The 18,216-nt window shown below is 41.4% G+C and overlaps 1 protein-coding gene across 1 annotated transcript in view; it reads right to left on the reverse strand.

Moving 5' to 3' along the window:
* LOC122805472 (adenylosuccinate synthetase isozyme 2-like) overlaps window positions 1–15,392 on the reverse strand; it is a 613,428-nt gene extending 598,036 nt beyond the window's left edge. The window contains exon 1 of the mRNA XM_044075655.1: window positions 14,966–15,392. Within this exon, the coding sequence (XP_043931590.1) occupies window positions 14,966–15,190 (225 nt within the window). The 5' untranslated portion in view covers window positions 15,191–15,392. The remainder of the gene's footprint in view (window positions 1–14,965) is intronic.
* Window positions 15,393–18,216: the final 2,824 nt, after the last annotated feature.

Genomic DNA, 18,216 nt, shown 5'->3' on the forward strand with positions numbered 1-18,216 from the left:
TTTCGACTAGCAGTCTTCCTGGGATCAAGCAGAACACAGTCTCAGATTCTTAATGCTAGAGCTGCAAGTTTCAGCTGAAGTAGAGAATTAAACTTCTGTGATCATGTGAAGAAGCAAAGCACAAACAAGGTTTTACACCAGCAGTAGTAAGATCTTGACCACCTTTCTTAAATTTTTGAGTTTTCAATTTTCAGGCCAAGCAACAACTCTATAAAGGATGCCTTAAAATGCCTTCTATCATACGGAGGAAGTGGAGGCAGATGAAATCAACAGATATGCTGGATCCCACCACCCTGCCAGGCTCATCAGGTCTATATTATGATACTGCACGCTCAGAAGAGCGAACGACACAATCAACGCCATTGTAAGCGAAAGCTTACAACGCTGAAACCTCAGAACAGCTATTTTTTTCCCCAATGGGAAAAAATATATATATATATATATATATATATATATATATATATATATATATATATATATATATATATATATAAAATCACTGTTAGAGGGAAAAAAATTGTACAGCATTACATAATGTGGGGGGGTGAAGCCCCCACACACCCCCTACTTAAATATACCAAATCCAAGATTGCACTACAGTGCCAAAAAGGCAAAGTAGCGAAAGCGGCCAAACAAACTATTTCCCAAGGAAAGAATTCGCTGAAAAGCCGCTTCACTATTTTGCCTTTTTACATTTTTCAGTTCGACAAAGATGCATTCGACAACCTGCGACAGTGTAATAGGGAGCCGGCTCATCAATTGCACTGCATGCCACACAGATCATCAGCCCACTGCAGCTTCTGTCAGGCTCAGCCTTCACTCCAAGCGAAATGTGTCAGGCATTACACTATAAACATACTTTTTTTAGGCACTGCTATGTACAGGGCCACACCCAAAAGCTCATCCACCTGCCCAGTTGGCTCATTCATCCCATGTGATGGGAGCAAAGCATTCCCAGACTAGGCAAGAGCACCGAGGCCTACTCATTTCCTGCCTAGAAAGCCATATAAGCCCAGCTGTTCCCAAATGAGGTGGGAGTGGTAGGGAGCAAGTCAGCTTGCTAGTCTCTCCCTAGACAGCTCTTCAAGTTCAGCTGCATGCTGCCACCACAGGGAGTGCACCTCTGCATGCCAAATCTCCCAACTCATGGTCCATGGGTATAACACCTAGTGCTCCTGTCAGCTGTCACCCAAGTAGCAAGCCAAGGCTACCTCCCCATGATGGGTGAGCCAGCAGCAGCCATTCACTCCCGATCTCTCTTGCCTTCACCAAACACCCAAGTCACTAGCCAAACTCTGGGGACCTGGACTATAGTCAAGACTTTAGCGGATAACCAGCTCCAGTGCCAAAGAAGGCTATAGTACACTGTACTTCATCTATAAGGTTCTGGTGAAAGCAAATATGCCAAACAGTTGACACATTCATGGATAACACAGAATATAAAAAAAAAATTCCAGTTCTGGGGAATAGATTGCTGTGCAGAAGAACCCATCAGAGAGCTGCTGTGTAGGAGAAAACAAAACAGTGACATCACACTTGGAAATCTGACAGAAAAAGCACTCTTGCAAGGATGGAATCTTCAGTCCGTTTTATTGTGGAGATGCATCACAGTAGAGAGTGTATATTTCTTTGTGTGCATACAAGAAACTGTCCTGCTGTCTGCCTATTCAGTCCCCTCTCAGCCAAATGACCTATTTACCCCCCTTCAGTTGGAGCAAGAGCCAGTCAACAGAGGGCTATAATTTATGCAGCCATTAACAGTTTCATTTTTAGCCTCCAATCCACCATAAAGACAGATAAAATGCTCCAGTATTTAGTCTTCTATGGGTCTAAGACAGGGCATGTTTCTCTTCCACAAATGATACAATCCCAGAGTCAAACCCCATACCCATGTGGGGTCCAGTCTCCACTGCCCCAACCTCAGAAAGAGTTAAACCAAGAATGCCCCGTCAACTCCAGCATACGCCAAAACTGCTAATCTAACTTGGGTCTGGGTTTTAGTCAGGGCATTATCCCTCTATGTAAACAGAACTGGCTATCAATGATCAACTATGCCCTGGAAAGTAACCAAATGTGGCACCATTCAGGACAATAATTATAACCTCCTACACAGTAAAGGAAGACAGCTTGCTCTCAAACCTCTTCTCATCTGCACAGGTTTGAGGACTTTGCCACATCTGGGACCCCTCTAATGGATAAGTTCGCATATCTCTACAGGCTTAAGATGCTTTGTTTTTCTGGAAGCATTTGCAAGGCATCACAGCTACTGGTGATTCTATAAGTAGTCCTTTCCAAAGTCCTTCTCAACTAGAGATGGGTCAGACTGAAGAAATCCACTGCAAGCAATAAAAACCTCAAAAAAAAAAAAAAGCAGGCAAGAGGGGCTCAGGCTTTTAAGAAGGGATTCTTGCTGTTGAAAACGGCCATAGCCTACACAGAATGATCTGGCTGCATAAAGTCTGCTTCTCTTGAAATATTAACGCTGAGAACAGACACTGGTAAAACAAATGCATATCCAACACATACAGGTTAGACTAGCACCAAATAAACAGACCTCAGTACCTGCAACAAGAGGCACTTGTAAAACAGACCATAGCCTGACATACAATTAAAAACTCTCCTTCCTGAATCTAATGATTACTGTCAGCCTATCATAAATCAGGATTGGGATCAGTCACCAAAAAGGTGGTTAACAAGCCAAAATGGAGAACTAGAGTAGAGAGAGATGCCACAGCTAAATGACATTTAGGGCAAAGAGCTTGGTTTTGGATTGGATTTTTAATAAATACTGGCATGACATCATTATCTGTGGATAATGGTAACAATACAAACTGCCCACAGCAGTAATCTATTTTTTTTCTTTAGTATTTATGGTGGCTGCAAATATCAAGAGGAAATACATTATGATTTAACTTTCCTTCACAATCCTACATAAAAGAGATGATCTGCAAAAACAGGGAAGGAGGTAGTATATATGGGATGACATGCTCGACAAGTCGTGTTGCTTCGCAAGAGAAGGCTTGCACCTGTCACCCCTTGGCTTTCAAATCAAATACTGGCCAAGGCTCTTGTTGCCCCATAGTTCCCTTTTTAGGCAATGCTCAAAATTCAAACCCACCACCGTAAACAGCACAAGTAAAAAAAAAAAAAAAAAAAAAAAAAAAAAAGGAGGGTTATGCTACTCAACACCAGGAGTTTAAGTCTCAAAATGCATGCGCTCAAAGCATGGAGAACGTAGACATCTGTGCAGTAACTGAAACCTGGTTCAAGGCTCCAGAGAGCACTCCAGCACTACTGGGCTACAACTCATACCACACACTTAGGCCACAGAACACTGACTGAAACACAAAAGGAGGGGGTGTATCCATATTCATCAAGGATACTCATAACTCCATGTTAGTGGTGCAGCATGATACTTCTGAGATCATCCATGTACAACTAACATCGGGCAAATCTGCAATGCAAATTGTGGCCTGCTACAGATCACCCTCCATGACCCAGGCCACCACTCCGCCTTTCTAGAGACACTGGAAAACATGAAGGTCCTAACGAACACCCTGATATTGGGTTATTTCAATTACCCTACCATTAAGTGGGAAAACTACTTGAGTAAAAACTCCCAGGCTCAGCGCTTCCTGGAATTTATCAACTCAAAATGCCCTGGATCAGCTGGTAAACTCCCCTACCACAGGCCACAACATATTGAAGCTGGTCATCAACAACATGGGTGGCAGGTGTTCCATACTGGAGGTCAACCCCTCACTGGTTAGATCAGACCATAAACTAATCACCCTGGATGTCCACACCCCACCACCACCACTCCAACCAAGGAAACCACAGTGAAAAACTTTTCTAAAGCAAACTTCACCTTACTTAAGGCAGAGGTGGTAAGTTTCACAGCCCCCACACTAAAGGATAACACTGTCCAAGATTTAGAATTTTTTTACAATTGCACTCTATGAGCACCTATAAGGATGCATGATTGTGCCATCCTTAGCAAGACCAAGACGTACTCCCCTAAAAGAAGGAAACCAGTCTGGTGGACCCCTGCCATAAACAGGTTATACAACAGAAGGAGGAAACTAGTTCAGAAAAAAAAAAGCAAATCCCAAGAAGGAAAGACATCCCTGATCAGTATCAGTAAGAATCTATGGTCCCTCAAAATCATCCAAGGCTAACTTTGAAAGAAAAATTAATAGCAAAGGATTCGAAAGATAACCACAAAGCCTTCTTTAGCTATATCAAGAATCTAAGTGGCAACTTGCAGATATGCTCTGAGCTAGTGCAAAATAGCACAAAATATACTGAACCTACTGATATTGCCAACATCCTGGCAGATACAGTGCAAACATCACCTCCCTCTCACCTTCAAAAGGGCCCACAACAATACTGGAAAAGTGTAGTGTCCCAGAAATCACAGAAGCAAGGGTGAAAACAGCCCTTTCAAAAGCCAAATACACAGCATCAATGGGGCCAGATGGTGTCCCAGGCTGCATCTTGCACGAACTAACCCCCCACCTAAACATGCGGCTCAACCTCAGCCTCTCCACAGGCTACGTGCCCATAGAATGGCGCACAGCAACGGTTATTCCGCTCCACAAAGGTGGGGCCACAACTTACCCTGGTAACTATCTCCCCATAAGCCTGACTAGCATGGTCTGCAAGGCTATGAGCACATCATCATGGAACTCAATAACAAAGACACTGGGAACCTCCAAACACTTGACCCGACCCAGTTCGGCTTTAAGGACAGATCATGCCTACTAAACCTGGTTGACTTCGAGACAGTCACCAAGGCCATAGACGAGGGAAAGGTGGTTCACACAGCCTCCTTTGCTCTCGCCAAGGCGTTAAACACAATTCCTCACTCGGGTATTATAGAAAAACTTACCAGCCTGAACATAAACCCCTACGTCACAAGATGGGTTGCCAACTGGCCTACAGACAGAACTCACACGGTAAGAATAGTGGGCTCCAGTTCAGACTCTAAACGAGTCACAAGTGGTGTCCCGCAAGGCTCAGTTCTGGGACCCCTACTGTTCGGTATATATTTCTCAGAAGTACAGGCAAACACAGGAGGACTATGGCTAACCACGTTCACAGATGACTGCAAACTGGGAGCCATAAATCGACTCTCCGGCTGTCACGGACATCCTTCAAAAAGGCCTTACTGAGACAGACACCTGGTGTCAAAGTCATGGCCTCAAGCTAAATGCATAGTCATCCCATTTGGGAAAAACAAAACACCCACGAATTATCACATAGGCGGCAGCCCCCTTAATACAGAAGAGGTAATAAGAGTTCTGGGGACCAAGGTAGATAGTAATCTCTCCTTTGACAATCATATTGCCAAAGTAGTTAGGAAATCCTTCTATGTGGCCCATCTAATTACTAAGGGGTTTGCATCTAGAAATAAAGAGGTTATAGTGCCCCTCTACTCGTCACTCATCAGACCCATCATAGAGTACAATGCCCCATTTGGGATGTACCTCACAAGACACTTCCAACAACTGGAAAGACCACAAAAGCACCTCACCAAGAGGATTACTGGCTTCAAACATATGTCCTATGCAGCCCGACTGAAAAAACTCCGGCTGTACACAGCGCCATATCGCTTACTCACAGGTGACCTCTGCCTGACTTACAAAGTCATGTCCAACTCAGAATTGATGGACATGCTCCACCTAAAGAAATCCAAGTCACTGCGAGCCACACACTCTAGTGAGCTAAACCTCGCCACAACAATAAATAGAACATGTTGGAGGGATAGATTTCTGTCACAGAGACTCCCCATGCTTTGGAACAAAATTCCTAACTATATTAGGCAGAGCCCCTCACTAACACTCAAGAGAAGCCTTGACGAGTAGATGGGTAACAGAAAATACACCCCTGGGATCACTTCATTGGCTCTGCATGAGAGAGGCTCAGTTAATTAATCAATGGGGCGGCAAAAGCAGACACTCTGGCTAGGCTTAAAAATGCCCTCGGGCAGATAGCCTAGTACCTACCTATGAAGGCAAAGGGCAATTAATTGATCACAAATTGCCAAGGATGTATGCGCCAAAGGACAAGTTTAAACTACATTGTACATTCTTCCAACTTTATATCACAATTCAACATCATGGGAATAAGACCAAGGTGTCCATATTTTAAGGTGTGTGGACACAGGCTACGTGCAAAAGCAAAGGGTATTTACTGGATCATTTCTGAATCAGACATATGGCTTGGGGGAGTATCTGTAAGCAACAAATTAAAAATTCACTCCTGGGTTCATCGATTCAGCTCTCTGTAGACGAGACAGACAGGAGTTAATTTCACGGCAACAAATTGTACATAATGATTTCTTTACATATTCACCTGTACTAAAAGTGACTTCTTCACAATAAAAGCTGGTGCACCACCTCAAGAGAGACAGATTCCACTGAACAGTATGTGCATGTAAAGGGCATTGAAGCCAGTGTTGTACTTTAGAAACACAATGAGGATATAACCCACATTTTGGACTTTGCATTGTTTGCCTGCCTTCATAACAAAACACTTTTCGTATTTACATTCAGTAAACAACAAACATGCATAATTGTAATTTTTCTTACAGGACAAAACAATTATAAATATAATTGACTTTTTTTTTTGTTAGACAGCACAAAAAACACTTCTTACTCTCCCAAGTTTCCCTACACAATTTCTTACAATTAATAAACTAAAATTAAAGTGGTCCTGTAATGTCATGCAGTCCACAGGGCTCAACAACATAACTTCATAGCAATACTGACCACTACTGAAAAATGTATTAATAAAATTGCATCTGTTCCCATTAAATGTAAGATTCAAAACAGGTTTGGACACCCACATCTTACTACTTATATCCATCTCCAAGGCTTATACACTCAGGGGTACAGGGAATCCTTCAAAATACCACAATTTTTGACAGCAGTTTACACATTCTATGACCTACTGTTTTGTGGTGATACTTCAGTGTTTAAAACGAAAACTAATAGAAAATTCCAGCCAAGCTAGAATTTCCACTGAGTGATCCTTCAAACCTCTTGCATTAGAGCCACATGGGATATACACATTTGACCCTATGAACATCAGGTGTTTCAGTTATATGGTGATTTCTGAATGCCCATGAATGGACAATGAGTGAAAAGGTCGGGTACAACAGCCCTGTGTTTCTAATGCTTAGTCAAATAGTCCACTTGTGCTGTGCAGATGAGGCCACAATAAGGCCAAAACATGCATGGCCACAGCTAGTGAGGTTTGGCTTTATTGGCCTGAATTTGTTCATTAAACAACTATGGGCATTCAGAATTACCATAGAGCTTAAACACCCGATGTTCATAGGGGTCATTTGTATATATCCCACGTGCCTCTAATGCAAGAGGGTTGAGGGGACACTGGGTGGAAATTCTAGCTTGGCTGAATGTTTTTTTAGTTTTTACCGATTACTTTTTCTGTATGACCTTTTCACAGATTGTTTTAGCGTTGAAAATGAAATACTTGTGATAAGGGGATCATTTACTGTGGTTTTCTGTCTGTTTACAACATTGCTGTGATTGCCTACTTCTCACAGTCAGCATCAATTCACATTTCTAAATAGTTTGCTTCCTTTGATTTTCATTAGTTGCCATCTGTTATAGCATTTTATGGAATGTATGAATGACAGGCTTGAAAATGTAGCAGAGTTAATTGCCGTTTTCAACAGTAATCCAGTGTTCCAAGTGTGAGAAATCCAACCTGTGATGAACAGGTGTTACTTGGGTTGAGATGGTGTGTGTTGCATTTACAGTTTTAAACATTGTTGCTAGAATTAAAGTCTTTGATGTTGATGATCTTTCCCCAGCTCACTGACTTGGGTCAACAAAACAATGCAAAAATTCAAAGCACAAGAAGAAACATGCACTTTTACAGAAATTAGTGTAGAAAAAAAATGCAATAGCAAATACTGACAGAAAGAAGAGTTAGATGAACATAGTGCTACAAATAAAGAAAGCAAATGAGTAGTATTAAAATAAAAAAGACATTTGCATCCGAACACTAGCCTTAAAAACTTTTGTTCAGAGTCCAGGTTACACTATTTCTCTGAGGTGGATGCTGACAATCTGTAACTGATAAAGCACATTTAAATGTCATTTTCAAAGAGGCATTGTCTGCTTAATGACTAGCTGGAACAAGTGGCCTAACAAATACTTTGCCACTCTTTCTAGCCTTTGTTATGTAACAGATTAGACAGATGCAGGAAAGAAAGGCAAATATGTATTAAATTATGTTTTTCTGTATGTGAAGTGTTTAGTGTTGGATTAAAGGGAAGGGCGATCACTTTTTTGGAAAGAAAAACTTGACTTTGAATGGGGTTCTCCTTTACACATATAAACACACCTTAACAACTAAACTCTGCATCACTGGCAGCAGATCACAAATACTGTTCCTCTTGTGAAATTTCAAGGCATATGCCATTGATGAATGCAAATGGGTTAACTGCCAGAGCTTCAACAACTTCTCTCATTACATGCAATGCATACTTCAACTTTCATCATTACAGCCAGCTTCCCAGTCCTATTTAACAACTCTTTCATCTTCTTTATCACCTCATGGGGCAGCTTACATTCTACCCAACCGACCAAGTTTCAACATTACAGCTTACATCTTAATCATTCTCAGCCAAAGCTATGTTCAAGACCATCCACTGCCATCTTCAACCTTCTCTTATGGAAAAATATAATTCATCCATTCTATCCCCAACGTTTCTATCCATGTTGTATGCCTGCATCTTCACATCCCTACCGAGGTTTCACAGCTTGCTCAACATACATCGCCCAGATATGAAACTCAGAGTTCTTATAATCAAAGTTATGGACGACGACTCAAGGCAACAGCATTATGTGAAAGGAAAATTATACCCGAAAACAAAGACAGACAAGTCAGGACAACAAAAGCTCAGGAATGTTGCACAGATTCACAATGTATACATTTACATCCGTTGGGAGGGAGGCCTAATGGTTAAGGTGCTTGCCTTACAAACACAAGGCGCAGGGTTTGAGTCTCACAAGAGATAATTGGCTAGGTTTAAAATGGCTCGCAAGGGCAGTTAGCTTAGTGCTAATCTATGAACCTGTTAATAAATGTACAGCACTACCCATACCATTGCTGCAATCTATTATATATTCCACACAGCAATGTCCCTGTCTGTCATCATGATCCAGTGACCAAAAACTCCTGTCTGCCTACCAAATCTGCCAGACATTGCCTGAACTCAGCTCTATTCTTCAGGTCAATACCCTCCATCCCATCCTTCAAAACCATTCTGAAAGACTCCCTAGTCAAAAGCTGGCTCTGTTCTTGCTCAACACCAGGATAAATTACTCCCCCTAAATGTGGACAAATATCTATTTCATACCTTACATCTCCTTACTTTTCCTTCTTCACTCATTTCTCTTCCCTGACTTTCTCTTTACATATACTATAGGCCTGCCTTTCTTTTACTTCGTATTCCAATTCCTGTCTATCTATTCTTAACCCATGTTTCTATGCTATGCCTAATTTGGTACAATTATTTGAACTGCATTTGGTTTTGCATTATTTTAAGAGTAATAGTTTTACAGTCTTTAATAAGGTTTTGTAATACTTTGGAGTTTTCCTCCCTGAAGCTCCAATGAAAATGGGCTCCTATCCAGTCGGACTTTCCCAATATTCAAATGTCAGTAAATAACTATTACAATACAACATTCCAGAACAGTGAAAAAAAAAACACGGAAGGATTGCTGTTCTGAACGCTAGCTGTAGTAACGCTAGAGCAGACAGCGCACACATTTCTCCATATTTTCATTGCAATGCATATTTACCAAACTCTAAACTTGCATTAGTATTGTCATCCCAGCTTACTTCAATACATACTCAGCATTCAACTAATCTTCAGTGAAAACATCTCCCACAACTTTACACATCAAGCTACCTATCTAGTGTAAAAACTTTAAAGGACTCCATTTCAATGCCAAAAGGCTGAAAAAAAAAAAAAAAAAAAAAAAAAAAGCTCCACAAATTACAACATAAAAGATCAAGACAAAGACATTAACAGTAGAAATTGGTACATAAGAAGCTTTAAAAAATATTACAAGCCTAAGATTATATATTTTATATTTCAGTAGGGAAAGAAATATTTATCTAAGAATAGATGAACAAGACTAAGACATTTGCATTAGAAATGGTGTATTACAAATCTTTATAACATATTACAAGCCTAGGATTTTACATTATGTATTCTATTAGGGAAAGAAAACTTAATACAAGACTAAACTAGATACAACTATTAGTTTATATTAATAGGCAGCAAGGTCACACAAACCTAAGAAAGAAACTCTAGAGATCAATGGATGGAGTACAGAAGATCAACATACAAGGATGCTTTTATAGTGTTCTTTATCACCGAAGTTGTGATCTTATATGAAGGTGGTTGATCATTCCACAGTATACACATATTTACATGACAAAAAAAATCCTAAGAAAGGTAAGCTCACTAGTAATTAGTGAGTAAACACAAGATCATGATCATGAGAGACTAGGAATCGTGGGAGTGTAGTTAATGGTCTGGTGCTTAGTCGGGGTTAACACAGGAGCATAGCCAGTGTGATTTAAGATAAGGTTTGAGCTTGCTTTTAAATAAGCTGGCAGAGGATATTGAGGTTAGCCGGCTTGGGAGGATATTCCAGACTGCTGAATTGTTGGATTTTGATATTTGTACAAGTAGTTTATTAGATGAGCGTAAGGTTTTACACACACACACACACACACATTTACTAGGCTAACAACCACAAGGGCCTTTTTAAGTCTAGCCATGCATCCCGAATCTGACAAGTTCTGATACCCTTAATAAGTGTAAGAAGCGACTCGGGAGATGAAACATTTACAAGGGTGATGAAACATTTTCAAGACTTCCTGTGTCCATTAGACATAGGTGCCAAGCCAGGAATTAATTTCCTGCTCCCCATAAAATTAAGTTGCACTTGAATTGGGTTAGGGAGGAACTCTTATTAAAATTTAACAATTATTAAATGTGTTTTGGACAAACCTGTTTGATTGCCTTTTTATCAAGTTCAGGGTTCCAAAATGTTTGTCCTTCCTAGCCTTCATGATGTAACAGATGGGACAAAGTAATAAGGTCAATCATCAACTTTAAACTACAGAACCATTAAAAATAATGACCAACACCAGTACTTAAATGCAAATCACCAGACACAGCATCACACCACCAACAAACAGTGCCTCCTGGAACTAGACTTCAGAGTCTGACCAACAAGAGTTTCAGGCATAAACAAAAAATATCATACTACTCTCCTGATTTTCAGTCACTTAATGGATTTGCATTTTTTTCTCTACACTGCAATTTCTGTAAAAATACATATTACCTTATTGTTTTTTTTTTGTTTTTTTACAGCAGCAGTTTTGCATCACGCATCTAAGGCAAGTTAATGACTTGGGGGAGAGTTATTATTCTCACTACAGTATTAAAACAGGAGTGCAAATAAGCAAGCACACTGCAAGTAAGATCTAATAATCACAGTCATCAGATTTCCACACCTGGGATATTAAAACTATAGCTACACTTCTGAAAAGTGTAAGTAGCCTAGCTCAGACACTTTCTGATGTCTGACATTCAATTTTTCTTACACCAGTTAAGGGTCACTACTAAAAAAATCAAAGGAAGCCAAATAAAGAAAAAGACCGAAGTAGGTAATCAGTGGCATTGTTTAAATGCACATCCTCCCATAACTTATTAGATTCTTTACTTCTGCTCCCACAGGGAGAAAAATGCTATAGCTCCTTCATCAGAAGGAATTACAGCTGTACAAAAAAAAAAAAACTGGTAAACAATGAACATTCAATAAATATACAGCTATTACTAGCAGAGAACCTGACAGATACAAATTCAAGGTTGGAAAATACTGAAGTATGCCACTTCATTGTGAATAACGAAAGCCTTAACATTTTTACATGCACAGCTCTGGGAGAAGAACTGCATTCACAGTAAACATGAGCTTCAAACAACTCCATGTTACCTTAGCACTTAAAACTTATTTCCAATAATTAACTATTACAAAAGGATTCAAATACAATTACCACAACATTCAATCTTCACAATAAAACAAAACGTCCAGTAAACTACCTAGTTTTCTGTCATTCCAGTCATTTATACTTATTTGATAACCACGTAGGTGTAACAACTGATACAATCCCATCTCATCCACAACACAAGTCACAAAAGCAAAGATAAGCAATGGGGAACACACCAAAGTTCATTTTAGATTACATACATACAAACAATCATAGCAAGAGAGAAACTAATATCAACTAAAGAAACAGAACCCAAACTAGTACACATTGTACTAAGGAAAACACAGAACTCTGAGTTTAAGAATCAGGGTTATCCAAGGATTGCGAAAATAGAACATTAAATAGACCAGTTCAGCAGAGAAGCATAAGCACGCCTAGAGAGAAATGCTAAAAGCACATCACAATCTTATTACTCATCCCATAATGACTTATGTCCGTTTTTCTTAGACCAGTTCGGTGATGCTCCAAGGCCAGTGTGTCCAACAGGTGTCCTAGCACCACAGTCCAGCCCACCAGAGCATTTTATCGGGACACTGGTATATCCTACAACATGCTGCTCTGAATGGGCAGATACATACTGGGCATTGTAACATGGCCCCCGAAACTTGCGAAGTATGCTAAACGACCCCTGAATTCTCTACGTAGACAGAGCCAAAAAAATTGAACACCCCCTACTCTAGGAACTGAACTGCCTCTGAAATATATTCACTTCATGCAACCTCAAAAAGAATGCCACTTCTTTCGGCTGCTCCCATTAGGGGACGCCACAGCAAGATCAACTGTTTCCATTTCTTCCTGTCCTCTGCATCTTGCTCTGTCACACCAACCGCCTGCATGTCCTCTCTCACCACATCCATAAACCTTATCTTAGGCCTTCCTCTTTTCCTGTTACCTGGCAGCTTCATCCTTAGCATCTTTTTCCCAATATACTCTGCATCCCTCCTCAGCACATGTCCAAACCAACATAATCTTTCCTCTTTGGCTTTGTCTCCAAACCTTCCAACCTGGGCTGACCCTCTAATATACTTATTCCTAATCCTGTCCATCCTCATCACACCCAGTGCAAATCTTAACATCTTCAACTCTGCCACGTCAAGCTCTGACTCCTGCCTTATTGTCAAAGCCACTGTCTCCAACCCGTACATAGCTGGTCTCACTACACTCTTGTAGACCTTCCCTTTCACTCTTACTGGTACTCGTCTGTCACAAATCACTCCTGACACTCTTCTCCACCCACTCCATCCTGCCTGTACTCTCTTCTTCACCTCTCTTCAGACTCACCATTACTCTGAACCGTTGATCAAGTACTTAAAACTCATTCACCTTCGCCACCTCTACTCCCTACATCCTCACCATTCCTCCGTCCTCCCTCTCATTCACACACATATTCTGTCTTAGTCCTGCTGACCTTCATTCCTCTTCTCGCTAGAGCATCTCCACCTCTCCAGGGTCTCATCCACCTGTTCCCTACTCTCACTACAGATCACAATGTCATCTGCAAACATCGTAGTCCACGGGGACTCCTCTCTGATCGAGTCTGTCAACCTGTCCCATCACCATTGTAATCCCACCTCCACCTTAAACGCATCCATCACTCCCGCCGCAGACCTCACCACTGTCACACTACCCTCGTACATATCCCGTACCACTCTTACATACTTCTCTGACACTCCCGACTTCCTCATACAATACAACTCCTCTCTAGGCACCCTGTCATATGCTTTCTCCAAATCCACAAAGACACAATGCAACGCCTAGGTGCAAAGTTTAGACTTTCCAGTTTCCCCTTGGTTTCAGAACATGGTAGCCCCGCCCCCACCTCAACGTGAATCACGTGCACTGTACTATATAAATGTAGTCCAGAATACAGTTAAAAGCTTATTTTAACACATTTCGCAGCCACGCGTTTCAACACTGAGGTTGGATTTGAAATATTGGTGCATGCCTTAAATGCATCTCATTACGAGGAACGTACCTCGTTTGGGGTGTTATGAGTTTACCTACCTCCAGGTTTCTCCTTGAAAAGGTCTGTCACATTCAATTTTGGGAATTTTTTAGCCAATATTCAGAACACGGAAATAAAATTAATTCATTAAAAGAGCACTTTTATAACAGAAAGCAGCATTTGTAAGTAAGCCATTAGCAACTGTTACTCATTTTGAAGATGCAAAGCTGAGAGCTGCACGTTGTTGTCCCTCAATACATTACGAACAGTGCAGAATCGTTTAATTGGATAATTACTAAATAACCGCCATTCGTGCTGTTCAGAAAAACGCACAGTAATGTGAATTCTCATTCTATGGAGTTCCTACAACGAGTACACTCTGTCGTTATACGTCCTTTAACTATCTCGCCCAACTTCTGTATTTCCTAATCATAAAGTAGCCTTTGTACATATGCACACTACCGGCAAGAGAAGCAGGATGCCCAGATTATTTCATTACGACCGCGTAGTAGTTTAAGACTTAAGTTTTTATATATGTATACAAGTCTTAAGCCACAAAGAATACTCCTAGTTTTAAGCAACTGCATCACGGCTTTTCTGTCATGCTGTAATGCGCTCAATGCATTCTGAGCCGGTTACTATTAGGACCAAGAAGAGTCATCACCCATTCAACAGTACAACAGTTCCCAAAATGCAATAACCCAGAGACCAGCAGCAATGTTAAAACCGATCAAAGACTGATGGCCCACAATTGCAATTAAACAGCTTGCAGGACGTATCAAAACACTCAGTGATCATAAGAAGTTGAAGCTACAGCAAAGAATCGACTTCCATAAATTCACCTTAATGGGGAGTATGCAATGCAGAGTTTACTATTAACGTAACTCCTTCCTAAAGGCACAAGCTACTTACCTGACACCTGCAGACAATATCGGCGTCCACCGCTAGCAGGTCAACCACTTTGCCCTTTCCTTCATCTCCCCACTGCGCCCCCAGTACCACAGTTACCCGATTACCAATATTCGTATTACCCAGTTTAACTCGCTTGCCAGACGGCTCGGTACAATCATCTAAGTGTGTTTCATTCTCCAGCCTCCCTACCACACCATTAGAAATCGCACTCTCCACAGTCGCCATTCTGAGAAGACACTTGAAAAGGAGATCCGCAACTCAACAGCGGGAAATTCCATGCACCCAATCCCGCCTCAAGTCGTAGGCGGGAACACAGACCCGAATACCCTATCCCCTAAGCCATCCGATACGTACAACCTAGCACACACCCCTACAAGGAAACGCTAGTAGGCACAAGCAACCGGTCAATATGTAAAGCAATTCCGGGATGTCTACAGCCGGAAGTTGTTGATATCCGAAACACGTTTTTTCAGTAATTTCTGAAAATATAAAGCAGCGGTACAAACTTGCTATTGCTAGTGTTATTTACAGTGACCGCATTACATTTCGGAGGCTACAGCTAAACGCTAAGTATTAAAAAATACGTGCGATAAATAGCCATAGTGGTCCACACTGTGTGGATGACAAGACTCCCAGTTGCTTGACTACGAGTCCGGCACGTGTTTAATGATTCACTTTTTAAACACCTTTATTGAATTATCACATGTGATGTAGGTACATTTATATAAAAATAATCAAACTGTATTTAAGTTGATATTAAAAAACATGTTTCACATATATTGCTGTATATCATATAACCTAAGCAACATTACGTAGATTATTCAATTCCTGCCCCCTTTTTAAACAAGCCCAGCATAATGCAACTAACTCTGGGCAAGACCGCAATCCAAATTGTAGCTTGCTCACAATCCCCCAGGATTCCCACTCATTTCTTGATACACTGGAAAATATTAGGGTACAACCCAACATCCTAATAATGGGCACTTTCAACTCCCCCACCATTAAGTGGGAAAACTACTCATGTTCCAAGTCTTTTTCTCAACATTTTCTGGAATTCATAAATTCCAACGCCTTGGATCAACTTATCCACACCCCTACCAGGGGCAGCAATATCCAAGACCTGGTAATTACCAACATGGGTGACCAGTGTTCCACACCAAAGGTCAATTCCTCATTGGTCAGATCCGACCACAAGCTAATCACCCTAGATATCCACATCCCGCCCCCACTAGGGAAGCTACCGTAAAAATTTTCACCAAAGCCAACTTCACGCTTAAGTTGCAAACTTCGCGACACCCATGTAGACGGACAATAGAGGTACGGCTGAATCCTATGAAGCCAATTTGGTGGTCCCCTGCCATAAACAAACTCTACAACAGAAGAAAGAAACTGTTGCAAAAAAGAGTAAAATCCCATGATTGGAGGAACTCCCTGGTCAGCCTCAGTAAGAAGCTGAGATCGCATAAAATCCTCTAAAGCTAGTTACAAAAACAAAATCATCACTGATTCTAAAGACAACTACAAAGCATTCTATAGCTATGTCAAGCATCTCAATGGCAACTCTCAGATCTGCTCTGAGTTACAGCACAATGGCACTAAATATACAGAACCAACTGATATTGCCAACATTCTGGCAGATAGGTTCAGTGCTAACTTTATCCCCCGCTCACCTAGTAAAGGACCCATCTCTATACCGGAAGAATGAAAAGTTCCTGTAATCACAGCTGCACAGGTAAAAAACACACTCTTTAAAGCCAAGAGCACAACATCCATGGGACCTGACAACATCCCAGGCTGCATTCTACACGAACTACAGAACAAATTGGCACCCCACCTAAGTACCATGTTCAATCATAGCCTCACCTCAGGCTTTGTGCCCACTGAATGGCGCACAGTGACGGTTATCCCACTCCACAAAGGGGGAGCCACCACACACCCTGGGAACTACCACCCCATTAGCCTGACAAGCCTGGTCTGCAAGGCCATGGAATGTATCATGGATTTATAAACAAAGACATTGGTAATCTCCAAACTCTAGACCCTACCCAGTTCAGGTTTGTAAAAGGCAGATCATGTCTCCTAAACCTGACAGACTTCTTTAAAGCAGTCACCAAAGCTGTAGACAAGGGTAAGGTGGTTCACACAGCCTATCTAGATCTTGCCAAGGCTTTTGACACCATCCCCCACTCTGGAATTATAGATAAACTCACTAAACTAGGTATAAATCCCTATGTCACAAGATGTGTTGCCAACTGGCTCACTGACAGAACCCACAATGTGAAAGTAGCAGATTCCAAATCCAACTTCAGACCAGTGATAAGTGGAGTACCACAGGGTTCAGTCCTGGGTCCTCTCCTGTTTTGTATCTACTTCTCCGAAGTACAGGCTAACATAGAAGGTCTTTGGCTAACAAAGTTTGCAGATGACTGCAAACTAGGAGCCATAATCGAAACTCCTAACGATGTGGACATCCTATAAAAGGGCCTCATTGAGACAGACGCCTGGTGTCAAAGCCATGGCCTCAAGCTCAATGCCAAAAAGTGCATTGTCATCCCCTTTGTTAAAAACTCTGTACCCATGAACTACCACATAGGCTGTACTCTACTTAACACCGAAAGTGTAATGAGACCTTGGATCACAGGTGGGCAGTAGTCTCTCCTTTGATAATCACATCGCCACAGTAGTCAGGAAATCCTTCTATGTGGCACACCACATCACAAAAGGTTTCTCATCCTGGAAAAAAGAGGTCATTGTTCCCCTCTACTCGGCACTCACACCCATTATAGAGTACAATGCCCCTTTTGATATATACCTCACAAGACATCTGCAACAACTGGGAAGGCCACAGAAATACCTCACAAAGATGATTACCGGCCTGAAACAGATGTCCTACGCAGACCATCTCAAAAAACTCTAGCTTTATTCCGTTGCATATCGCCTACTCAGAGGCGATCTCTGCCTAACATACAAAGCTATGTCAAACCCAGAACTGTTGGACATTCTCCACTTAAAGAAATCCCAATCCCTCCGAACTACATGCTCTAGGGACCTAAACCTGGTCACCACAATAAACATTACATGCTGGAGGGATAGATTACTGTCCCAGAGACTCCCCATACTCTGGAACAAACTACCTATCTATATCAGACAAAGCTCCTCATTAGCACTCTTCAAGAAAAATCTTGATAATTAGATGGGAAATAGCAAATTCACCCCGGGGATCACTTCTGTGGCTCTGCTCGACAGTGGCA

The sequence above is a fragment of the Protopterus annectens genome, chromosome 6.part1, assembly GCF_019279795.1.
Source record: "Protopterus annectens isolate FY-2018-M chromosome 6.part1, PAN1.0, whole genome shotgun sequence".
Taxonomy (NCBI): Eukaryota; Metazoa; Chordata; order Ceratodontiformes; family Protopteridae; genus Protopterus; species Protopterus annectens.